This window comes from Mustela nivalis (assembly GCF_964662115.1).
Source record: "Mustela nivalis genome assembly, chromosome: 6".
In the NCBI taxonomy this organism is placed as follows: Eukaryota; Metazoa; Chordata; class Mammalia; order Carnivora; family Mustelidae; genus Mustela; species Mustela nivalis.
Genome location: NC_139025.1, coordinates 127943746 through 127965915, shown reverse-complemented (window position 1 = coordinate 127965915; position 22170 = coordinate 127943746). Strand labels below are relative to the sequence as shown.

The 22170-nt window shown below is 42.6% G+C and overlaps 1 protein-coding gene across 4 annotated transcripts in view; it reads left to right on the top strand.

Moving 5' to 3' along the window:
* Positions 1-22170, top strand: part of LRRK1 (leucine rich repeat kinase 1) — a 122397-nt gene that overhangs the window by 19593 nt on the left and 80634 nt on the right. For 3 of the 4 annotated variants that reach the window (XM_082736663.1, XM_082736664.1, XM_082736665.1), the window contains exon 3: positions 20394-20557. The exons of the other annotated variant lie outside the window; for it this stretch is intronic. In XM_082736663.1, the coding sequence (XP_082592789.1) occupies positions 20394-20557 (164 nt within the window). The remainder of the gene's footprint in view (positions 1-20393; positions 20558-22170) is intronic. 4 annotated transcript variants of the gene reach the window in all.

Here is a 22170-nt window from a genome sequence, read left to right as displayed (position 1 = left end):
TCTGACTTTCTGTTTTTTTTCTCTTGTTTTCTAAACTCACTTTTCCTTTCCAACTTCTGGAGTGCTATCCTCTCCCTTCGGGGAACTCATCCATTATCACCTTGAGAATTTTTCTTATTTATTTGAGGAGATAGTTCTGGAATTCTTACCAGACAATGTTTTGCAAAGCTTTGAGCATCGTCTCCCGTGTCTCTTAATTGTTTGGTCGGTCCTCTTCGAGTCTGGATGCCGCACCTCCCGCTTGTCCTTACAGGTGACGGAGGCGTCCGCCAGCCACATCCGTTCCACTCTGCCATCCATGCAGTGAGCCTTCCTGTGCAACTCTTGTAATTTTCACTTCTGAGCTTTTTAGTCAAGGCTTGTTTGTGGATGCCATGTCCTCCTATCACTTTGGAAGACATCATTCATACTCATTCTGAGGTCTTGTTCTCGCTTTACAAATACTGCTTCTGGGTGGAGACGGGCCCTTGAGATGCTGAAAAGCCAGAGCCCAAGATGCTGCTTAGAGAAGCTCAGGCACTGCCTCGTCCTTTCCTCGTGGTTGAGGGTGGTGGCTGTTTTATCAGGACTGGGAGAATCCAGAGTTTGCCCATACTCTCTTATCACAGTGACTGGGTTATGTGTCGACCCCCCCACCCCCGCCGAACCCCGAGCAGTATGTAAGGGTACAGAAAGCAATGCCTGCTCTCAGACCTGGCAAGACCCTGCCTGTGCAAGTATTGTCACTGTATGCTCACTTCCCCTCAGGGACACTCAGGCCCAAAGAGGGCTGAGAGGGGATATGCCCCCACCTTCTCCTGCCCCAGGGACCCTGTACTTCCAGTGGTGCGGGGTCCTCGGCTATAAGCAGAGAGCTTAATTTCGCCTTACTTCCTGTGCATGGGAGTGGAAGGTAGGAAGGTCTCTTCCTGCTAATCTGCCCTCTGCTTGTGGGCTCGGTAGGTGAAACCAAGTGCTTCTCTTTATGGTGTTCATCTTCCTCAAATGTTTGTGCTGTGGAGTTGGATGCTGATCTCTGGGGCTGGGATTCCCCTTGGTTGTCTGCGAATGCGGCCATCAGTCACCGCCGCCTACAGAGAGAAGGGCAGAGAGACTGACTGTGGCGGCTTCCCTGGGAGTGTGCCTAGAGCCTGTCTTCTTGGTGGTGGGGGGTGGGGCTTCATGAGCCTCCCGGGTGTCACTTACCGCCAGAAGTGCCACACTTCCCATCTGGTACAGAAGAGGCAGAACCCTGCCCCCTGCCCCACTGTCCATCAAAGGCTGGACAGGGGCTCACTGTGGCTTGTCCCTCCCTGCAGTCCCCTGCTGGTGACCGTGGTGGCCCTCCTGCTTCCTCTATGCTCTGAGCACTGCTCGAACCTTCTCCATCTGATGCACCGTGATATCCTATCCTCTCAGGTGTCCTTTTTGTTTTCTTGTGCTAGTATTTTTTTTTTAATGATTTACTTATTTATCTGAGAGAGAGAGAGCACAAGCTGAGGGGAAGGGGCAGATGGAGAGGGAGATAGAGAATCCCAAGCAGACTCCCCACTGAACCCAGAACCCGGTGTGGAGCTCCATCTCATGGCCCTGAGATCACGACCTGAGCTGAAACCAAGAGTCAGATGCTCAACCAACTGAGCCACCCAGGGGCTCCAGGTAATTTTTTTTTTTTTAATAAAATTTCCAAGGATTTGGGGCAGGAGGTGATGATTCTGTCAGAGTTCAGTCTGCTGTCTTAATTCTATCTTCTAGCATCTTTTTGATATCTCTGAGGTGTGTAGTTTGTGGGAAAAAGTGGGTGACAATGGCAAGAATGTGAGCTTTGCAGTCAGAGGGAGCTGGTTTCAAATTCTGGTTCCTGGGGCGCCTGGGTAGCTCATTCGGTTAAGCATCTGCCTTTAGTCAGGTCATGATCTCAGGGTCCTGGGATGGAGCCCCACGTCCAGCCCCATGCTTAGTGGGGAGTCTGCTTCTCCCTCTTCCTCTGCCCCTTCCCTGTTCATGCTCTCTCTCGCTCGCTCTCTCTCAAATAATAAAATCTTAAAAAAAAAATCCTAGTCTTTCTACAGCCTAGTCCTTCTCTGTAATATAGGCATTGTTAGAATGTGTTTGCAGAATACTTAACACCAGACAGGTGTGAACCCCCGCTTGTGTGATCCGTAGCCCCTCAATTTGTGTCCATTTCTTTCTCTTTCTCTGTGGGGCAAGTTCTCTAGCCTCCCCTGGGCTGGATTTCTGCCAGGGAAAATGATCAATAATACTGAGGATTAAAATGGGAGTTCTTAAATACGGAGGTGTCTTTGATTTTATTTGAAGGCACAGGATTGAGGATGGGGCCGGTCCTCCTGTTCAAATGTGGATAGAACTAAAAAGCGCAGAGCCCAGATCCAGTCCTCAAAATAGAATCGTTTTAATTAAAACTTAATTGAATTAAAAGTCGGTTGATTAAAGTTTTAAATCCAAAACATTTTCATTAAAGTCAAAATCTTTCCTTCCCTCGTGTTCAGAGTCTTTTTTTCTTTTCTTTTCTTTTCTTTTTTCCCCCCTCTTGGCCAAATCAGCAAAATGCAAATGTCTCAGGGAAGAGACAGGCCCTCTTACTAAGGTTTGAAGTTCAAATATTCTTGAGTGTCAAGAATAATAGCGTTCAGCCTCCCGGCCGTCCAGAGGGAAAGCCTGGGACACGGGTCAGGGAGGAATGGTACGGGGCGCCGGGAGGCAGGTTCTGGTGGGCCAAGGGCCATGGTCCGGAGCCCAGGCATTCTTGGGATGTTTGTGGTCACAGAGAATCGAGGAGCTCCTCGCTTTAATAATCAGGATATCGCTTATAAAAACAAACAGCCCTATTGTCAGGCGGCCGGTGCTAATACTGCGCGGAGAAACCTTGTACTGCGCGCGTGGACACTGACAAATAGGAAAAGGGGCCGGTGAAGGCGACAACCGCGGACGGCGGGGTGCACCCCCGCCCCACACTAGAAACCCGGCCCCAGACCAGCCCAGCTCCCTGGAATGTCGGTTCCCGCTTAGAGGGACGCTCTCCTCTGCGTTTCTGTCTTAGGGCAACAGAGAGACGCTGCGCGCCTTGGCTTCTGTTAAGCATTATCTCGTAGGCGTCCATGGCTTTGGCTTTTAACCATTCAGAGGCCACGTTGTCATCCCCCTAATGACGCGTGGGGCTCCCCTCAAATCCCCATGCAAATGTTATGTGCACGGACTTAGAACTCTGAGAGCCACGCGGGATCCCCGATCCTGCCTTTTTGCTTCTCTTGCGCTTGGATTTGAAGGCAGATGGCCGTCCCAGGATTGAGGCGGATCAGCTGGAGTCAATTTTTGTTGTTTGAACTTGAGGGTGTGGATCTCTGCCTGAAGATATGCAGAGGAAAAGGAAGAGCAAATGACCTCATTATTTTCCCCCTTGCCAAGATTCAAAAACTTTAGCCATTTGACTACAGATCTTCAGATCACACTTAGGGTTCCAAAACCCTAAGTATCAATCTACAGTTCTTAGATTCTTACGTCATTCCAGGATTGCTTTGTTTGTATGCACACAAGCAAAACCAGATTCTTATTTCTCCCTCCTTTATACAAAATGTAGCTGATCACAGCTACTGGTATGTACCTTCCCTCTTCCACACATTTGTACATAAAAGCTATCACCACAACACAAACCTAGTTAACATAGAGGAGATTAATAAACAGGATTTCGTAAGAGTTGGCACTCTTCTGCAGAAAATCCTCCTCAAAGGACAAACAACAAGCAGGTAAAAATTACTTTCAACATGTACCACAAAGAGAGCTTGCTGATCGATGGGGAAAAGAACAGTCCAATTTCCAAATGAACCACAAAATAGAAGTAGAGAGCTTTGTTCATTGAAAAAGATAGAAATGGTAGGTCTACCAATGAAAATTTGCTAAATGTCATTGATATGGAAATAAATGCAAACCAGAGCCAACCATGAGATATGTTATTTTGTTTTTCAAATTGGCAAAAATCAGAAAGTTTGATATAATTTTATATAAGCAAGGATATAAATTTTCTTCCATTGTTCATATTTTTAACTAATCTTGAGTTGATAACTAAGTAAGGCTATAATTGGTACAACTTTTGGAAAAGTAAATTGGCCATCTTTATCAAAAGTAAGGCTCAATAGAGTCTCTTCTCCCACTGCTTTGAATTAACCTGAAGATACAGGTCACAGGTGAGCAGAAATGCACACAAGGGCTGTTCAGCACAGCATGAAAGGGAATTACAAAAAAAAAAAAAAAAAAATTAGAAATGCCCTAAAAGTCCACTGGTGAGGACAAAGAACTGCCATAAAATAAGATGTATGGGTATCCATTTACAGAACCAGAAGAAATTTTAGGTGGGAAAAGCAAGTTGCAGAACAGAATCATGGTATAATCTATTTGTTTAAAAAAAAAAAAAAAGAAGTGGAAGGCGTGCTTGTGTGGCTCAGTTGGTGAAGCGTTCAACCCTTGATTTTGTCTTAGGTCATGACCTCAGGGTTGTAAGATCGAGCCCCACGTCGGGCTCCATCCTGGGCACGGAGCCTGCTTGACATTCTTTCACTTCTTTAGCCCCTCCTGCATATGTGCTTGCGCTCTCTCTCTCTTTTGAATAAATAAATAAATAAATAAATAATAAAATCTTAAAAAAAAAATAAAGGAGTGGAAGATAAATGAATATTTATGTGAGATCCAGGGGAATCTGAGCCACTTTGTGGCTCTGTCATCACAATACAGTGATGTATTTCAAGGAAATTTCAGTCTGGAATCTTAAAATCACAGAGCAGCTTAAATCTTGACTGAAGTTTCTTGACAAGGCATCCGTGGGGAATTCCACTTAAAGTGCACAGCCAAACCTCAGAACTCCTCCGCTCAGATCTTCCTCAGAAGTTCACAAAATAGCGTCTCTGTCCTCAATCTCTAATCTCATTATTCTCTCAAGAGATCCCCAGGTGTTTTCCCCAAATTCAGCTTGTCCTGGTGTATGTATGTGTCTGGAGGGTAGGTGCATTCAGACTGCCTGGGAGGTGGGGGAGTGGGAGTTGGAAGGGGGGACACCTTCTTACAGGCTCTGTCCCTGCCATCATTACTTATGGATGCATGTTTTATCATTTTAACCCTATGATTTAAGGCAGGTTTTTTTTCTTGTCATTTGTCTTGTTACCCTGTTTTGTGGCACACAGACTTTTGTGGGGGGGGGGGCGGGGTTCCTTACCTATTTGAATTTTAAACAAGCCTCAACAAATTTATAAGGATTGAAATCCTACAACATAGGTTCTCTGATCACAATGGAATGAAATTATAAATCAATAACAGAAGGAAGTTTGGGAAATTCACAAATATGGGGAAATGAAACAACATGCTCATAAGTAATCAGGTTAGGGTAGAAATCACAAGAGAAATTATTAGAGCATGCTTCAAGGTGAATGAAAACAAAAACACAACATATTAAAATTTAGGGAATGCAGCTAAAGTAGAGCTTAGGAAATCTCTAGCTATGATCATCTGTATTTAAAAAGAAAGATCTCAAATCAATAACCTAACCTTCCATCTTAAGAAACTAGAAAAAGGTAAACAGACTAAACCCAAAGCAAGCAGAAGGAAGAACAAAGATTAGAGCAGAAGTAAATGAAATAGAGACTAGAAAAACAAGAGAGAAAATCAGTGAGCCCAAAAGTTGGTTTCTAAAAAAAATCAACAATATTGGCAAACTTTTGCTTAAACTGACCAAGAAAAGTAAGAGACAAGGCTGAAGTTACTAAGATCAGGAATGAAAAGGGGACATCATGGCCAATTGTACAAAAATAAAAAGAATTATGATAGAATACCAAGCACATTGTACACCAACAGATTCAGTAACCTAAATGAAGGGCATAAATTCCTGGAAAGATAAATTCCATCTAAACTGGCTCAAGAAGGAATGGAAAATCCAAACAGAATTACAAAAAGTAGCTACATTGAGTTAGTAATCCCAAAACTCCCTCAAAGAAAAGCCAGGCCCAGATAGCTTCACTGGTGAGTTTTACCAAACATTTAAAGAATTAACATCAACCTCACGAATGCTTCCAAAAAGTAAGAGAGGAGGCAATATTCCCCAGTCCAATCTAGGAGCCCAGCATTACCCTAAAACCAAAACCAGAGATACCACAAGAAAACTACAGACCAATATCTCTTTATGAATACAGAAGTTAATCCTCAACAAAATATTAGCAAACCAAATCCAGTAATAGATAAAAACATGACTAGCTGGGAATTACCCAAGGATTGCAAGCTTGGTTTAATATCAATCAATGTAATATATCGAAGTAGCAGAAAAAAGGAGGAAAAAAACCACATGATCATCTTGACACAGAAAAAGCATTTGACAATATCCAACACCCTTTGATGTTAAAAAAAAAAAAAAATTCAGTCAGCCAGTAGAAGGGAACTTCCTCAACCTGATAAGGTACATCTATTAAAAATCCACAGCTAACATCATATTTAATTATAAAAGATTGAATGCTTTCTTAACAAAACCACAATCTCTAGTGTCACAAATTCAATCAACATTACACTCAAGTGTCTAGCCAGCATAATGAAATAAGAAAAAGAAATAGAAGGCATCCAGATTGTAAAGAAATATGTAAAACTATCTGTATTTGGAGATGACATAATATTTTCTACAGAACATCCTAGGGAATCTACCAAAACTTAGAACTAATAAGTCAGTTCAGCAAGTTTTCAAGATACGGGATCAAAATGTAAAAATCAGTTGTAGTTACATATACTTTCAATGAACAGCCTGAAAATGAAATTAAAACACATTAGTAGTAACACCAGAACGAATAAAATGATTGAGAATAAATGTAACAGAAGAATTACAAGATTGATACACTGAAAACTACAACGCATGGTTGAAGGAAGTTACAGAAACCCTAAATAAGTGGAAAAACCATCCTGTGTTCATGGGTTGGAAGACTTAGTCATGTTAACATGGCAGTAATCCCAAAATTGGTCTGCATATGCGGTCTTTATAAGAAATCCCAGCTGAAAGAGTCACAGAAACTGACAAGCTGATCCTAAAATGTATGTGGAAACAAAGGAGACTCGATAGCCAAAACGATCTTGAAAAAGAACAAAGTTGAAGGACTCACACTACCTGATTTCAAAATGTGCTACAGAGTCGTAATAATCAAGACAGTGTGGGATTGGCGTAAGGGTAGACATAGAGATCAGTGGAAGAGAATTAAGAATCCAGAAATAAACCCCTGCATTTATGGTCAGATGATTTTTGTTAAGAGCACAAATGTAATTCAGAGGGAAGATAATCATTTTTTTCAACAAATGGTACTGGGACAGCTGGATATCTATGTGCAAAAAAAAAAAAAAAATTCACACATTGTAAATTCACCATCTTAGGGCACACAGTTCAGTGGTTTTTAATATATTCCTGACATCACGCAATAGTCATCAGTCCTCTAAAGGTAAAAAATACTTTGATCCCTCTAGAAAGAGACCCTGTCCCCAGGAGCAGTCCTTCTCTACCTGTCCCTCCCCCAGCTGATAACAACCACAAATTGACTTTCTGTCTCTGTAGCTTTGCCTGTTCAGGACATTTCATGTAAATGGAATCAGTGGATTTTATGATATGTGAATTATACTTGATAACACTTATACTTAATAACACTATAGTCAGATGTATTAGTCTTTTTTTTTTTTTTTAAAGATTTTATTTATTTATTTGACAGAGAGAAATCACAAGTAGATGGAGAGGCAGGCAGAGAGAGAGAGAGAGGGAAGCAGGCTCCCTGCTGAGCAGAGAGCCCGATGCGGGACTCGATCCCAGGACCCTGAGATCATGACCTGAGCCGAAGGCAGCGGCCTAACCCACTGAGCCACCCAGGCGCCCTAGTCTTTTATTGCTACTGGGTTTTGAGTCATAGTTAAGAGGCTACACTCTCCTAGGTTAAAAGGGAATTCACCTGTTTTCTTCTATTGCTTCTGAGGTTTCATTTTTTTACATTCGTCTGTCTGATCCATGTGGAACCATCCTGGTTTCTCGGTGAGGAATTGATCTGACCGTGTCTCTCCCATGTGCTCCCCCCACACAGTTGTACATACACCATTTATTAGCATGCTCTTTTGGGGGAAGGTTGCCCTGACTCCTGTCCTGGGCCACTCTCTTCTCTGAGAAGGGACAGTGAGCATTGGTTTCCTAGCACCTTTCCTGGGAGAAAGTATCAATTTGCTGGTCAGGCTTTTGATGATAACCAGTTTTTTGTTTTGTTGTTGTTGTTGTTTGTTTGTTTGCTTGTTTGTTTTTTTAATCACAGTCATTTCCTAACAGAGATTTTCCAGTGATTAACCAAGCAGGTAACTCTGAACACTGCCTTCAGGATTAAAAACTATATTAAATATAAGGTTACCTCTTACATGGGAATATTATCGGGCATTTCCCATGCTTTTAAATAAGATCATTGCCTTGGCCTGAATATTTGTGTCCCCTGAAACCTTCCTCGCCAAGGTGATGGTATTAGAAGGTGGGTCCTTTGGGCCTTGATTGAGTCACAAGGATGATAGGATTAGTGTTCTGGCAGAAGAGACCCCACAGAGGCCCCTGGCCCGTTCTGCCGGGCAAGGATGTAGTGAGAGGTCAGCCGTCCAGCCTAGGGTTCTCGCTAACCACGCTAACACCCTGATTTCAGACTTTGCACCTCCAGAATGGGGAGAAACAAGTTTCTGTTGTTTATAAGTCATCCAGTCTGTGGTATTTGGTTAGAGCATCCCTGATGAACGGAGACCAACTTAAAAGAGAGCTGTTAATCAAAATGAACTCTAAAGCCCCTTACTTGAACTTGGCTGATCTCATTCAGCAGCATTTTTAGATAAGGTCACTGCCAGAGTAAACAATGGAGGCCCCTTATGTTGGCCAGTAGCACTTATACGCCTATTTATTGAGCTTCAGCTGGGTGCGAGGCAGTGTGCACGGGTCTGGCTGTGTCCACCGGCATACACCGCACTATCTGGAATTTGGGGTGCCCAGACATTTGGGGTGCATCCATACCCCTGCTCCCCCCGCAAGCTCAGGGATGCTAGAGGCAAGCCCTTTTCTCCCACTGCTTGGCCCCCACTCACATCTGACTCAGAGTTCAGTAGAGCAGATATAGAAAATCACCAGCTTGTCCATTTGAATTCACATGATTGACCTCAGATGCCAGAGGACTTAACAAGATTCTTAGACACAGGCCACATTTCACTTAATTTCAAGGGAAGATAGTAAGAGCTGGCATCAATCTAGAGCTCACTAGGGTCAGGTCATGTTCTAGCGCTTTCCATGCTAACATACTTCCATTCATTGGACCCTACAAGCACCCCTGTGAGGTAGGTGCTGCTGTGACCTCCAGGAGGCACAAGGGGGTGATATAGAGATGCTTGGCCAGCTGGGTACGAAAGGAGGGGGCCAAGACCTTTCCATTCTTCCACTCCTGCATGTGGCTGTGTGTACCCCGGGCCTCCTCCTCGCACAGCGTGTTTTAGTCTTGGGATACCTTCATGGACTGGAAAGCCCGGGAGTACGATCTTGAAACAGTCTAGATTTTGACCTGACGTGAACCCCACTGCAGCTCTGTGGGAGCAGGTTTGGGGGGGGAACACATGCAGGCAAGGCCATAGGGCCAGAATGAAGCCATTCATGGAAAGTAAATCCAGAAAGGCCTGAAGACCTCCTTCTCCTCTTTTACCCAGAGAAGTCGGTGCCCACCGTGCACATGTTGAATGATACTGCTGGTGAGCAAGAGTGTAGGGGAACCCCTTACTGACAGAAGGAGAGCTCTGGAGGTTCAACAAATTAAGTGCAAGGAGCTCTGGATGAGCACCTCCTGTGTGCGTGGCACAGTGCGAGGCCCACGTGACTCTGAGGAAGTAGGCCCCAGGCTGCAGCACTACTGGGCAGAAAGGAGGGGGTTCAGACACTTCACAAGAGAATGGTCTTGGTCAGGCAAAAGAAGGAGAGGGGAGCCCACGGAGAGTGGCCCCCAAGTCTTCCCTGGGGAATAGCCAAGCCTGGAAGCAGGAGGAGAATTTTGATAAATGGTGAAGGGGGGTCGTCTCCTTCCAGGTGGGAGAGACACAGGAGTGAAGGCTGAGGGAGCCCAGAGTCCCCGGTGGGAAGGAGACTTCAGTGTGAGGAGGGGTGGGGGAGGAGGGTAGGCTTCCTGCAAATAACCCCCATTTGTGAGCCCGTCTTTTTTTGGTCATGAATTTTACAGTAGTTTTTTAATGTGTCTTTTTGTCATTTTTTTTAAAAGAGGTGACAAGATTCAGACAGAAATCCATGTCAAGACCATGCAGCCATTAAGCAGCCAAGAAGCTAGGACCTGAACCCAATCCGAGTTGAATGGCATTTCCATTAGCACATTCTAGCATCGTTCATAGCTTTGGGGACACCACTGGAAAAATCTGGCTGCCTCATGCTTCATTTCCCTCTAGGTTGAGATCTTTTCTCCCTTCCCTTGTGCCCATCCTTGTTAAGAGGAAGAAGTTGGATTCAGCCAGAAGTTCTACTTTGCTAACCTGAAAAGTATATTTTTAAAAACCACTCCTCCATGTCAGTAGTTCCAGAAGGAACTAGAAACTAGAGCAAAGGGGAGGGATCCCCTCAAATTCCACCACATAAAGAAAACAGAGAGTTACCATCTTGGGGTCTTTCCTTCTGTCAGTCTGTCTGACAGAAAGACAGTGTCCCTCCATGTGCTCAACACCATAAGCATTTAGAATGCATTAGGTCCTTGGCATAACCACCCTTCTTTGCTCTGCAAAACAATCAGTGCCTTCATACTTTTTTTTTTTTTTTTTTTTTTTTTGGCATCGTGTCTTTAAATGTGTGGAATTATTCCCTTGGAAATCAGTTGCCCAGAAGCCGGACTGGTGTGATAAGGGGTGGCCTTCACCCTCCGTGTTTATAAACACAATCGTCTCCCCACAGTGTGACTGATTTCTATTTCTGTCCTCAGATTCTGCCATCTTATATTATGTGAGTATTAAATAAAGGAACTGTCTTACTTCTGTTATTTTTATTTCCCCAGAAGGATGGTTCCTCTTTCTTTTACCAGGGCAAGTCCCAAGTCTCTTGAGCCTGGTTTCTGTGGTAGATGTTTAAAATCTGGGAAGAAGATAGTCTCACACGCTAGCTTTTCCTTCCGTTTCCATCTAGCTGTGTCCCCGGGGTCTAGATCAGTGTATACTGGATGTATGATATTTCTAGAATGAAGGAGCATTTGAAGGAGCATAAATGAATTTTTGGAAGAGGAACTAAGCAAGGAAAGAATTCGTCTTGGTAGCTCTGTACTCTGTATTGCTGTGTTTCTCTTCCGCTGTCCCAGAAAATTCATGGAGGAGTTGATGTCCATCATTTCCTCTGGTTTTTTGCATCTAATGAGATAGGATCATCTCACCTTTTAGCTCCTATGTGTTTGCCAAGCACATAATGTTCTGGATAGGCAGGATATGTTTGGCTGAGAGCGCACAGCCTGGGGAGTTAGGGGTCGGACTTCGGTGGCAGGTGTTGGGGACAGGTCCAAGTCCCATCTCCGCTGTGGGGAGCTGAATAGGGGGAGTTTCTTTGATGCCTCAGAGCCCTGGGCAGCTCATGGAGGGTGGTGATGACATCCCTTACATCATCAGGCAGAACTCGATAAATGGCACTGATTACTGGCGTACTAAATATTATTACTAGACCATTTTATTTTATCTTTAAAAATCTGCGACATGCTTACAGATTATTGTCCCAAGGGGTTTTCTTGTTCTCTGGCTTTTCCCAGAACTGAAACAATTGGTTTCTCCAACAGTTGGTTCCTTCAGCTTAGATAGGGCCATCATGAAGTCAGGGTGGAAGCAGTCAAACGTGGACTGGATGTCTTTCATCTTGTCATTTCTTTTTCTTCATTTCAAAGTCAATGCACACTTGGTGAGGAACAAAAATACCAGAAAGCTCAGAAAAACCCAAATTTAAAAAAAAAAAATTCCACTCATTGCTCTGCTGAAGGCAGGTAACATACATGGAATGTTAGGCTTTCTTTCCAAACAGAGAAAGAGGCAGACTCAGTGTTTATAAATGAAAATAATAGACTTTCACATTAGAAACCTTTCTTTCTTTTAATCCCATATTATCTACCAACTTGGAGTAAATTCTCTTATTTTGCATATTTTCAGATGGTGCCACCCAACTGTTAGGTATTTCCCCGTAATGCTTCCGTCTGTGCCCATATCTTACACTTTTAAGTTAATGTTATGGAAGCATTTTTCGTTATTAGTCTTCATTATTATCTGTTGGAACATCTGCATCCTGGCTTCCCTCATCTATAAAATGGTAGCCATGCAGAGTGTCGCCGTGAGCATTAGATTAAATGACAAAAATCGAGCACCAGTCAGCACTGGGCACCTAGACGTTGCCTTTACCATAAGCCATTCACTAATTCCCTGATATCGGCCATTTCCGGGGTTAGCGGGTTCTTCCCTCCGATGTAGGTAACTCGGCTGGGCTGCGTCATACCTTAGGAATGACTCTTTCTGGGTGTGCCCTGTTATTTCTTCCTAGAACAATGGGGTCTTGTTAATATTGTCCTATTGCTTTCTGAAACAGCCATGCTATTTGTCCAGCCTCCCGCAATAACAAACGTCACCGCACTCTAACCAGCAACAAAGGTTAGAATTTATTAGATTTTTCACTGTGCCCAGTGGGCATCACATAGCATCAGGTGATTAATTGTATATATATTTTTTATTTCTAATGAAAATAGCACTTTTACTTGCGATTCTCCCTTGTGTGAGCTGTTTGTATCTATAACTGCACATCCCCCTTCTATTAATAAAAACCCATTTGGTGAGAAGATCCACAGAGAAGTTGTGCATCTGTGCTGCGAGCCTCCGAGGTACGAGAAGCACTCAGCCTCCCTTGCCAGAGCCCAGCGCTGTTCTGCGTGAGCCATGAGCCAGGATGCCTTTGCTCCCTGCGCTTTCTTTGCTGATGCTGGTCCATCCAGGCGGCCCCGCATGATGGGGCTGAGCCCCAGCCATCTGGAGCTGCTGAGGAATTATCACTGGGGGTCACCCTGGGGGTCATGTCGCCCTCCACACACCCCCAGCCTCTGCCTCTTCCTCGAATAAATAAAGGGTTGGATTTCACCGTAATTCGACCCAGAGATGAAAACCGCTTACTGAGGCTAAAATCCTAGAGTAATAATAGCTGCAGAGAAAGAAGCATCCTTCCAGCTGAAGGCTGGGAAACCTGGGGCTACAGCAGGTGAGCCTCTGCAGAGCCAGGAGGGTATCCCCTCCGGGGAGGGACGGCCCCCGCCCCCGCGCTCTGGCTGCATAGGGACTCGGAGGATGATGGCACGGCAAGGTCCTTGAGCAATTGTGACCAGGTCAGTAGCATCCTGAAGTTTACTTCTGCTTGCTTTGCTGTGAACTGGAGCTTGGTAGAGATGTTTTTACTTTTTGCTACTCTATTGATAGAGATGAAGATAATAAAAAAAAATTCATGGGTGTGCAAGTAAAATGTGTCTTTTCTGGGAGATACCTAGGATGCAACAGATTTTGAATTGACAGACAACATTGTCTTTCCATCATATGTGTTTTCTTTGGAGGCGAAGAGAGAATTAAGTATAATATATGTTATATATGTCTATAACATAATCTATATAATTATAACATAATTATATAATAGTAATATAATTATATATTGTTACATGATCATATATATGTATATATATATGTATGTATGTATGTATATATTCTTATATTACCTCTCTATTGTCCCTAGATTTGTAGGAAAAAAAACGGTAGAGAGAGAATTTTATTCTGATTTTTGGGTCGGGAGGGATGACATCAAATGCTGTTCTTAAAGGAAAGGTAAGACTCTCCTTAGGTTATAAGGACAGAACAACAACAACAAAAAGGGTGTGAGAACAGGACAGACTCTGCACCGACAAACAAAGGAGGACTCTTTAAGGGGGGACATCCACAAGGAACTGTGCATGTAAGGGACATGGCTTTTATAGTGGACATCACTATAATATTCATGGAATTCTATTTTACTGTTTCTCCCAAATAAGAGAATAATTCCCATTAGTTTTCTATAGTCAAAATAACTTGTATTTCTAGAACCTGAATTACAGAAATGATATTTAGACACCCGGTCATTGGCAACCAAACCTATTTCTCTTCAAAATGCCCAAATCTGAGCACATACAGTGTTACTGAAAGTATTTGTTTATAAATAGAATATTAAATGGAAAGTGATTATCGAGGACTAAATAATGTCCTCATTGCACAGGCTTTTAAATATTGTTTTAACCCAATACTTCTTCATATAATGAACTTTAATTACTGTCCCTGTCCAGCATATTCAAATATTAAATACCGTATTAAATACCAGGCTTTGTAGATATTAACATTTGTCGCCAACTGCAGATGTGTTGTCCATTTACCCCCTCATGGCTGACAGTACATGTTTCTTGTCTTCTTAATAATTCTATTATTATAGAATAGGGCTGAATCCGTAACCCTAGCCATCCACTGTATTTGCAGTGTTCTCTCACTGACTCCTACTTCTAACGAACAAACTCCTAAAATCAAGCAAGTAACACTACCAAAAAAAAAAAAAGTGCCCTTGGTTTTTTTCCCTTCTGCTCCTTTACTTGGTAACTTACTTCACTAAGCATATTAATTTTGCATTAAAAGCAAGTGAGATGCCTATTTGTAGTGTGTGTCTCTATCTATCTATGAAATGTTTATTGCTATATAAGAAAGTAATGACGTTGTAATGGAGAACTGAAAGGAATTTTTTTTTTTTTAATTTTGAAGCTGAGTCATTCTAATGTTCTGTGATTGTTTTCCTATGGGTTCTAGTTGCTTCTTTGGCACATTAATATTTTCTTGAAATAGAATACATTTGAGTGTTTATATTTTTAATATGAGTTGTATATCCATGTGAGAAAAATATTGAGAAATGTCCTATTTACTGAATACAAGAATTTAATATGGACAGTGGTTGAGAAATAGGCACAAATCACAAAATAATCTCTCATAGGATAAATACATCCCTCCACTTTAAGTGTAAATCAGAGGTCACCAGTTCTCAGCTACAAAACTGTACTATTTGGAGGAAAAGTACTACAAAAGTAAATATTTACCTCTAAGAAAAGGTGTATTATGGCGGGGAAGAGAGGTTTCTGCTTTTTCCATGATGTAGTTCTGTATTTTTATTTTCAGTGAGAATGTGTTGTTGTATTACTTGTGTAATCTTTTTAAATTTTAAAATAGTTTTATTTAATTCCATTAAATAAATTCATTTAATTCCATTATGGGGAACTTGGAAAATAAAGAAGAAAAATCTTCTCTAATTCCATTATTAATTCTATCCCAGCCCACCCTTAATACTCACTATTAGCATTGTGGTCTTTTTTTCCTCCCCTTTTCAATATAAATATATGTTAACCATTCTCTTTATAATTTCAGAAAATTAAAAGAAGTTGGCAGATTAAATTAAATGCATGTGCACAAGGAGATGTTTCCCCATAATGTCCTCCCAGCAATTCGATTGTCCTAGAACCCTCAGTGACGGTGCACCTGCGCGGTCCACACAACCTAGGAAAATCAGATTCAAAACTGAAAACACGGCAATATTAAAAAATATATAAATAGAATCGAGCAGAGTCTTGGCTCTGATTACCTCATTTACTGCACATATGCTGCATTATTTAAAAGTCAAGTGAAAGTAAAATCCCCCGTGTAATTTTTTTTTAAGATTTTATTTATTTATTTGACAGAGAGTGCAAGTAGGCAGAGTGGCAGGCAGAGGCAGAGGGAAAAGCAGGCTTCCTGCTGAGCAGGGAGCCCTGTGAGGGGCTGGATCCCAGGACCCCGGGATCATGACCTGAGCTGAAGAAGGCAGACATTTAACTGACTGAGCCACCAGGCACAAGAATTTGACATGCACCCTAATCCCTGGGTTCTGCCTTCTCGGAGTTGCTTAACTGGGACTGAAGATAAACTGTTTTTATTTATGTTCCTACAGTAAACAGAAGAGGTCATTTCATACTTGCTTGTACCCACACGTGCGCGTGCGTGCGTGCACACACACACACACTTGTATTTTGCAGAGATAAGGGAAATATTTAATTTTTAAAGATGAGCAATGACATAATTAAGTGCCTCTTCTGATGCACGCTGTTGCTTTTGATTCTGCCTCCTCGCAACCTGCCAGCGCCTCCCTCCTTCCAGCCAGCTCTCCGATGTCCCAGGGTCTCTGATGGTGAATAATTAATGGGATCCCTAGCGTGTGATGGGGAGCAAGGCTGCCTTACTCAGAAGTGCGGCCACTTACACACTGAGTCGTTTTCTGATTGCTCTTTGCAAAAATACTCAGACACGGTCATCTTGCACTGGTGTTTCGTGAATGGTGCTGAGTGTGTGTGATACATTAGCCACATAAGTGAACGGCTGTAAAGACCCCAAACAGGTTCAAGAGCCTTTACAGTAAGCAGATTGTCTTTGCCTTTCTACAGAGCAGGATTTTTTTCTGCCCCATTGGTGGAGCTCATTCAGGATACCATATGGTGAGCCCTGCATTTAGGGTATGACATTTTGATTCACTTCTCTCTACATTTTCTTAGGAAAAATGTTAAACATAGAGTTGAAAGACTCGAACTATGTACATCCATTACCCACCACCTAAAGTCTACCATTAACCTTTTCTAAAACTGCTCTCTCACATTCTGTCCATCTGTCCATCCCTCTATTCATCCATCAATCCAGTATTTTCAGTGCATTTCAAAGAAAGTGGCAAGCATCTGTATACTTCCCCCTCACAATCTTCAGCATTCGTGTTTTTGACTACAGTTCAGTATTGTTTATATAGCATTTGGGGATAAAATCCGTGTAGATGCACAACTCTTCTTTAGACCATTTGGTCAGTTTTGACAAATAACACCAGTGTAATGAAAAAAAAAAATCAGTTTCCTTGTGCCCTTTCCCTAGTAAACTTCACGCCTGACCCTGTCTCCAGGAAGCACTATACTGACTTTTTTTCCCCACCCGTCGATTAGAATGCCATATAAACAGAATCCTCTTGTGCAATCATTCTTTCACTCAGCATTATGTTTTGAGATTTCCTGCCACTCATTTCACAGATCAGTATTTCATTCCTTTTTATTGCTGAAGAGTCACTAAACCACAGGCGTCGTCAATCTGTTTTCCTGCCGATGGACACTTGTGCTATTTACAGTTTGGAAAGGCTATGAATGAAACTGCTCTGAAAATTCTTGGATAGGTTTTTTAGACCTATTTCTCTCTGGTAAATATCTGAAAATAGATGTGCTGGATCGGAGGGTAGCTGTATATTTAGTTTTACATGAAACCACCAGACCTCTTTCCAAGCGGTTATACCATTTTATACTCCAGCCAATAAGCTAGGAGTGTTCTCGTGGCTCCGTATCCTCACCAAGTACTGGGAGACTTTTTAAATGTTAGTAATTCTGCTGGGAGTGGACTGGTGTCTCCTTCTGGTTTTAATTTGTATCTCCTTGATGACTAATGATATTGAGCATTTTGTTTTGTTTTGTTTTGTTTTGTTTTAAGGTTTTATTTATTTATTTGACAGAGAGAGAAAGTGCACACAAGCAGGCAGAGTGGTAGGCAAAGGGAGAAGCAGACTCCTGCTGAGCAGGGAGCCCCAGGTGGGGCTCAATCCCAGGACCCCAGTATCATGACCTGAGCCAAAGGCAGATGCTTAACTGACTGAGCCACCCAGGTGCCCCGATATTAGCATTTTTAATACCTTCTGTTCCAATCTTTGCCCATTTTGTAGTGGGCTATCCTTTATTATTGAGTCATAGGAGCCCTTTGTGTATTTTGGATACCATTCTCTCCTTTTTGGGGGGAAGTGGGGGGGTTATGTTTTATAAATATTTTCTTCCTGTATATGACTTGCTTATTCATTTTTAAATGGTAGAGCAATCTTTTCATGTGCGGAAATTTTAAATTCTGGTGAAGTCTGATTTAGCAGTTTTTCCTTTCATAGTTCTTGTTTTCTCTGTCCTATCTAAGAAACATTTGCTGCCTCTCAAAGCATAAATGTATTATCATTTTTTTCCCCCTAGAAGTTCCTTAATTTTAAACTTTATGTTAGGTCCATGGTCCATCTCGGGTTAATGCTTGTGGGTGGTAGGGAGTGGGAGTCTGGGTTTCTTTTCACTTATTGTAGATGTCCAGTTGTTCCAGCGCCGTTTGTGGAAAAGACTGCTTTTCTAATTATATTGCTTTGGCACTCTTGTCCAAAACCAATTGGATGTACAAGTATTACAAGTATGAGTGTATTTCTCAACTCTCTATGCTGTTCCATAGATTTATCTGTCTATACTGGTACCACAATGTCTTGATTACTGTAGAGTTTTTTTTTTTTTTTTTTTTTTTTTTTTTAGAGAAAGAGACATGAGTTGGGGAGGGGTGGAAGGAGAGGGAGAGAAAGAATCTTAATCAGGCTGCACACTCAGTGCAGAGCCTGACATGGGGCTCGATCCCACAACCCTGAGATCATGACCTGAGCTGAAATCAAGAGTTGGACACTTACCCCACTGAGTCACCCAGACACCGCCTGATAACTACAGCTTTATAGTAAGTCTTGAAATAGTCAGTCTTGAAATTACCAGTGGTATACATCTTCCAGTTGTATTCTTTCTCAAGATTACTTGATATTTAAGATTCTTTGAATTTCCGTACAGTCTTGAAGATCAGATTGTTAATTTCTATTTTTATTAAGAGATTTTATTTATTTGTTTGAGAGAGAGAGAAAGATAGCAAGAGAGAGTACAAATAGAGGAGAGAAGGAGAAGCAGACTCCCCACTGAGCAGGGAGCCTGACTCAGGGCTCGATCTCAGGATCCTGGGATCATGACCTGAGTCGAAGGCAGACACTTAACCAACTGGGCCACCTAGGTTCCCCCAGATAGTTAATTTCTATCCCCCAAAACCTATGAGAACTATGGCTGGGATTTTATTGAACCCATAGATAACATTGGGAAGAATTAACATATTAAGAATATTGATTCTTCTAATCCATGAATGTGGGATTTCTTTCCATTTATTTGGGTCTTCCCATCTTTTGTTAAATTTGTTTCTAAGTATGTAGTTTTATGCTATTGTAAATAAATCAATTTTTTTTCCTAAAAGTTAGCTGCTATAGTGTGATTTGCTTCTGTGATAGGAATATTTGGAAGCCAGCCTTGCTCAGCATGATTTTCACATGAGAAGAAGATTCTTTTTTGTTCATTCCTTCAAAGAGGCCACAGAGAAATGGAATGGGTTCACCCCAGCCTGAGAGCTAGGGGACCAAACTTCTGTTCAGGCTTGCCTTTTAATGACTGTGTGGACCTGGCCAAGAATGGTTAGATTCTCTCCCTATTTCACCCAACATGATAAGAACATAACTCCTCATTCTTTGGAGTCTTTTAAGGAATATTACTTAGCTCAGTGAGTGCAGGAGCTGACTTCCCTTACTTCTGCATCTTCAGTACCCGATATAGTGCTCGGCCCATCACAGCCACTCAGTAGATGCCCCAGCGTTCTGCCTCTTGGCCTCCTGCAAAGCTGACCCTGCCTGCTAAATACTTCCAGCTGCTCAGTTGTTGTGGAGCAGCCTGGCCCACCTTCCACCCCGTACAGCCAGTGTCCATATTAGAGAACAGCAAGATACTGACCGATGGCTGAGCCACATTGCAGATAACCCAATGGCAGAGTCAGGAGACATCCTAGGGACACCCTGCGCCAGGGTCCCAAGACCCAGAGTTTCAGGGGATTGCCAAGATCATAATGTGGCATACTCATGCAAGGGCTGGTATGGATGAGGGCTGCTGATTCTAAATCCCATGGCCTTAGTGGGGTTCTCTAGGCAGAGAGGGGCTAGATTTCCAAATCCCTAGTGTGAGGCCTTTCTTTCTACCACCACTGGATACTATATTCCCATGAGGGAGACTGCAGGGGGATAGTTTGGCTGGACCACCCATTCTCCCACCAAAGTCCCTGCTTCTCTGTTCCTGTTAGAGAGATCAGCTTGGCTGTCACCAGCCAGACAACCATCCTAGGTGTCCTGGACCCCCTCCATGACAGCACAGTGTGGCTGTGCAGACAGCTAGGCTGAGCACCAGCCCCACACTGGAAGTACCCCCATGCCCCCACCCTGGCCCAGGGCTGCAGGTCCCGGGGTCTGCTGTCATCCATGACACCGGCATTATTTCAGGCCCATCCCTTTCTCTTTCTAAAGCCTCGGATGGATGTCATAGAGAGCACGTGTGGCTCTTCTCCCGTGATCCCCATGAGCAGCCCTGCCCAGTGACGGTGACCTGGCATGTGTGCTTCTGTCTACCTAGGTGCTGAGGACATGGGCAGCAAACCGTCCACACCAGGCGGTGACCCCACAGCACAGTGCCCCAGGACAGAAGGCATTCATGCTGCATACAAGCAAGGAGACCCCAGCAGGGCCCGGCACCTGCTCCGAGAGGCTTGCGATGAAAGCACATCCCAGCTGGAGAAGGTAGGGTCGATGCTGGCTCCTCAAGCCAGGCTGGGGATCTGGCTTGGACTAATGTTACCACTCATATTATTTCTTTTGTTATCATCATAATCTTAATGGGGATCTTTTTAACCTCCTTTCACATGAAAACGTATGGTTGCTGGTCCTTTCAAACCAACTTCTCAACCTGCCACCATCCATGCACACCCTTTCACCTTCCCAGAGGACAGAGGAGTAACAAATGTGAACACCGAAAGGCCGATCTGAAGGTTCAACTTATTGTAGTCTTTTCACTTGTCTTCCATTATAAAAATAGCACATGCTGAAAAAAAGAAAACTTAGAAATATGTAAAAGTAGAGAGGAAAAGAAAAAGAAAGTAACCTTATTCTTAATGCATCCAAACAGTCCCACTTAACAGTTTCGTTATATTTTCTCTCCGTCTGCTGATCTGTGCATATGTTGTTGTTTCTGATATAGATACAGTCATATTGTATATATAGATTTGTATGTTGCTTATCCTGACATAATGTTACATCAAGCGTTTCCCATCTGGTTATAAATTCTGTAAAGGAAGAAAGGTTTTTATACTTCACTTGAGTTGATAAAACACTGAACCAGTAGAATTATTAAGATATGTATGTAATACCAGGAACAACCACCTTAACAATACAAAGAAATACACTCAAAAACACTATTGACCGATCAAAATGGAATTTTAAAAATGTCTCAGAAACCACAGAAAGGTGGGGGAAAAATCAGAAAAATGAAAGAGCAAACAGAAAACAAAACAAAAAAATTGCATGACAGACTTAGATTTAACATATAAATAACTAGCTATATTAACATTATTAGTCCAAATACATAAACTTAAAGAGATTGCAGAGTATATTTTATTATTTTTAAGACTTTATTTATTTATTTGACACAGAGAGAGAGATCACAAGTAGGCAGAGAGACAGGCAGAGAGTGAGAGGGAAGCAGGCTCCCAGCCAAGCAGAGAGCCTGATGCGGGGCTCAGTCCTAGGACCCTGAGATCATGACCTGAGCTGAGGACAGAGGCTTAACCCACTGAGCCACCCAGGAGCCCCTGCAGAGTATATTTTTTAAAAAAACATGAGCAACTATATGCTGCCTATGAAAAACTCACTTCAAATAGGATAAATGTAGGTTGAAAGTAAATGGATATAAAAAGATATACCATGCAGACATTAATCAAAAGAAAGGAGTGGCTAAATATCAGGTAAAGTAGACCTCAGGGTAAAGGAAATTACCATGGACAGGGAGGATATTTCATAATGGTGTAGGGGTCCGTCCACCAAGAAGACATAGCAATCCTAAATGCGCATGCACCAAACAACAGCGCTGCAAAATAACAAAACAAAAACTGATATAACAGAAAGGAGAACTAGATAAATCTGCAATAATAGTTGGAGAGTTTGACGCCCTCTCTCCACAAGTGCTAGAACAACCGGGCAGAAAATCAGCAAGGACACAGAACTTACCACCACCAACCAACAGAACTGAACTGACGTTTATGAAACATCCCACACAACAAAAGCAGAATGCATCCTTTTCAAGGGTCTGCAAACCGTATCTCAAGATAGACTGCATATTCCAGGCCACAAGGTAAACC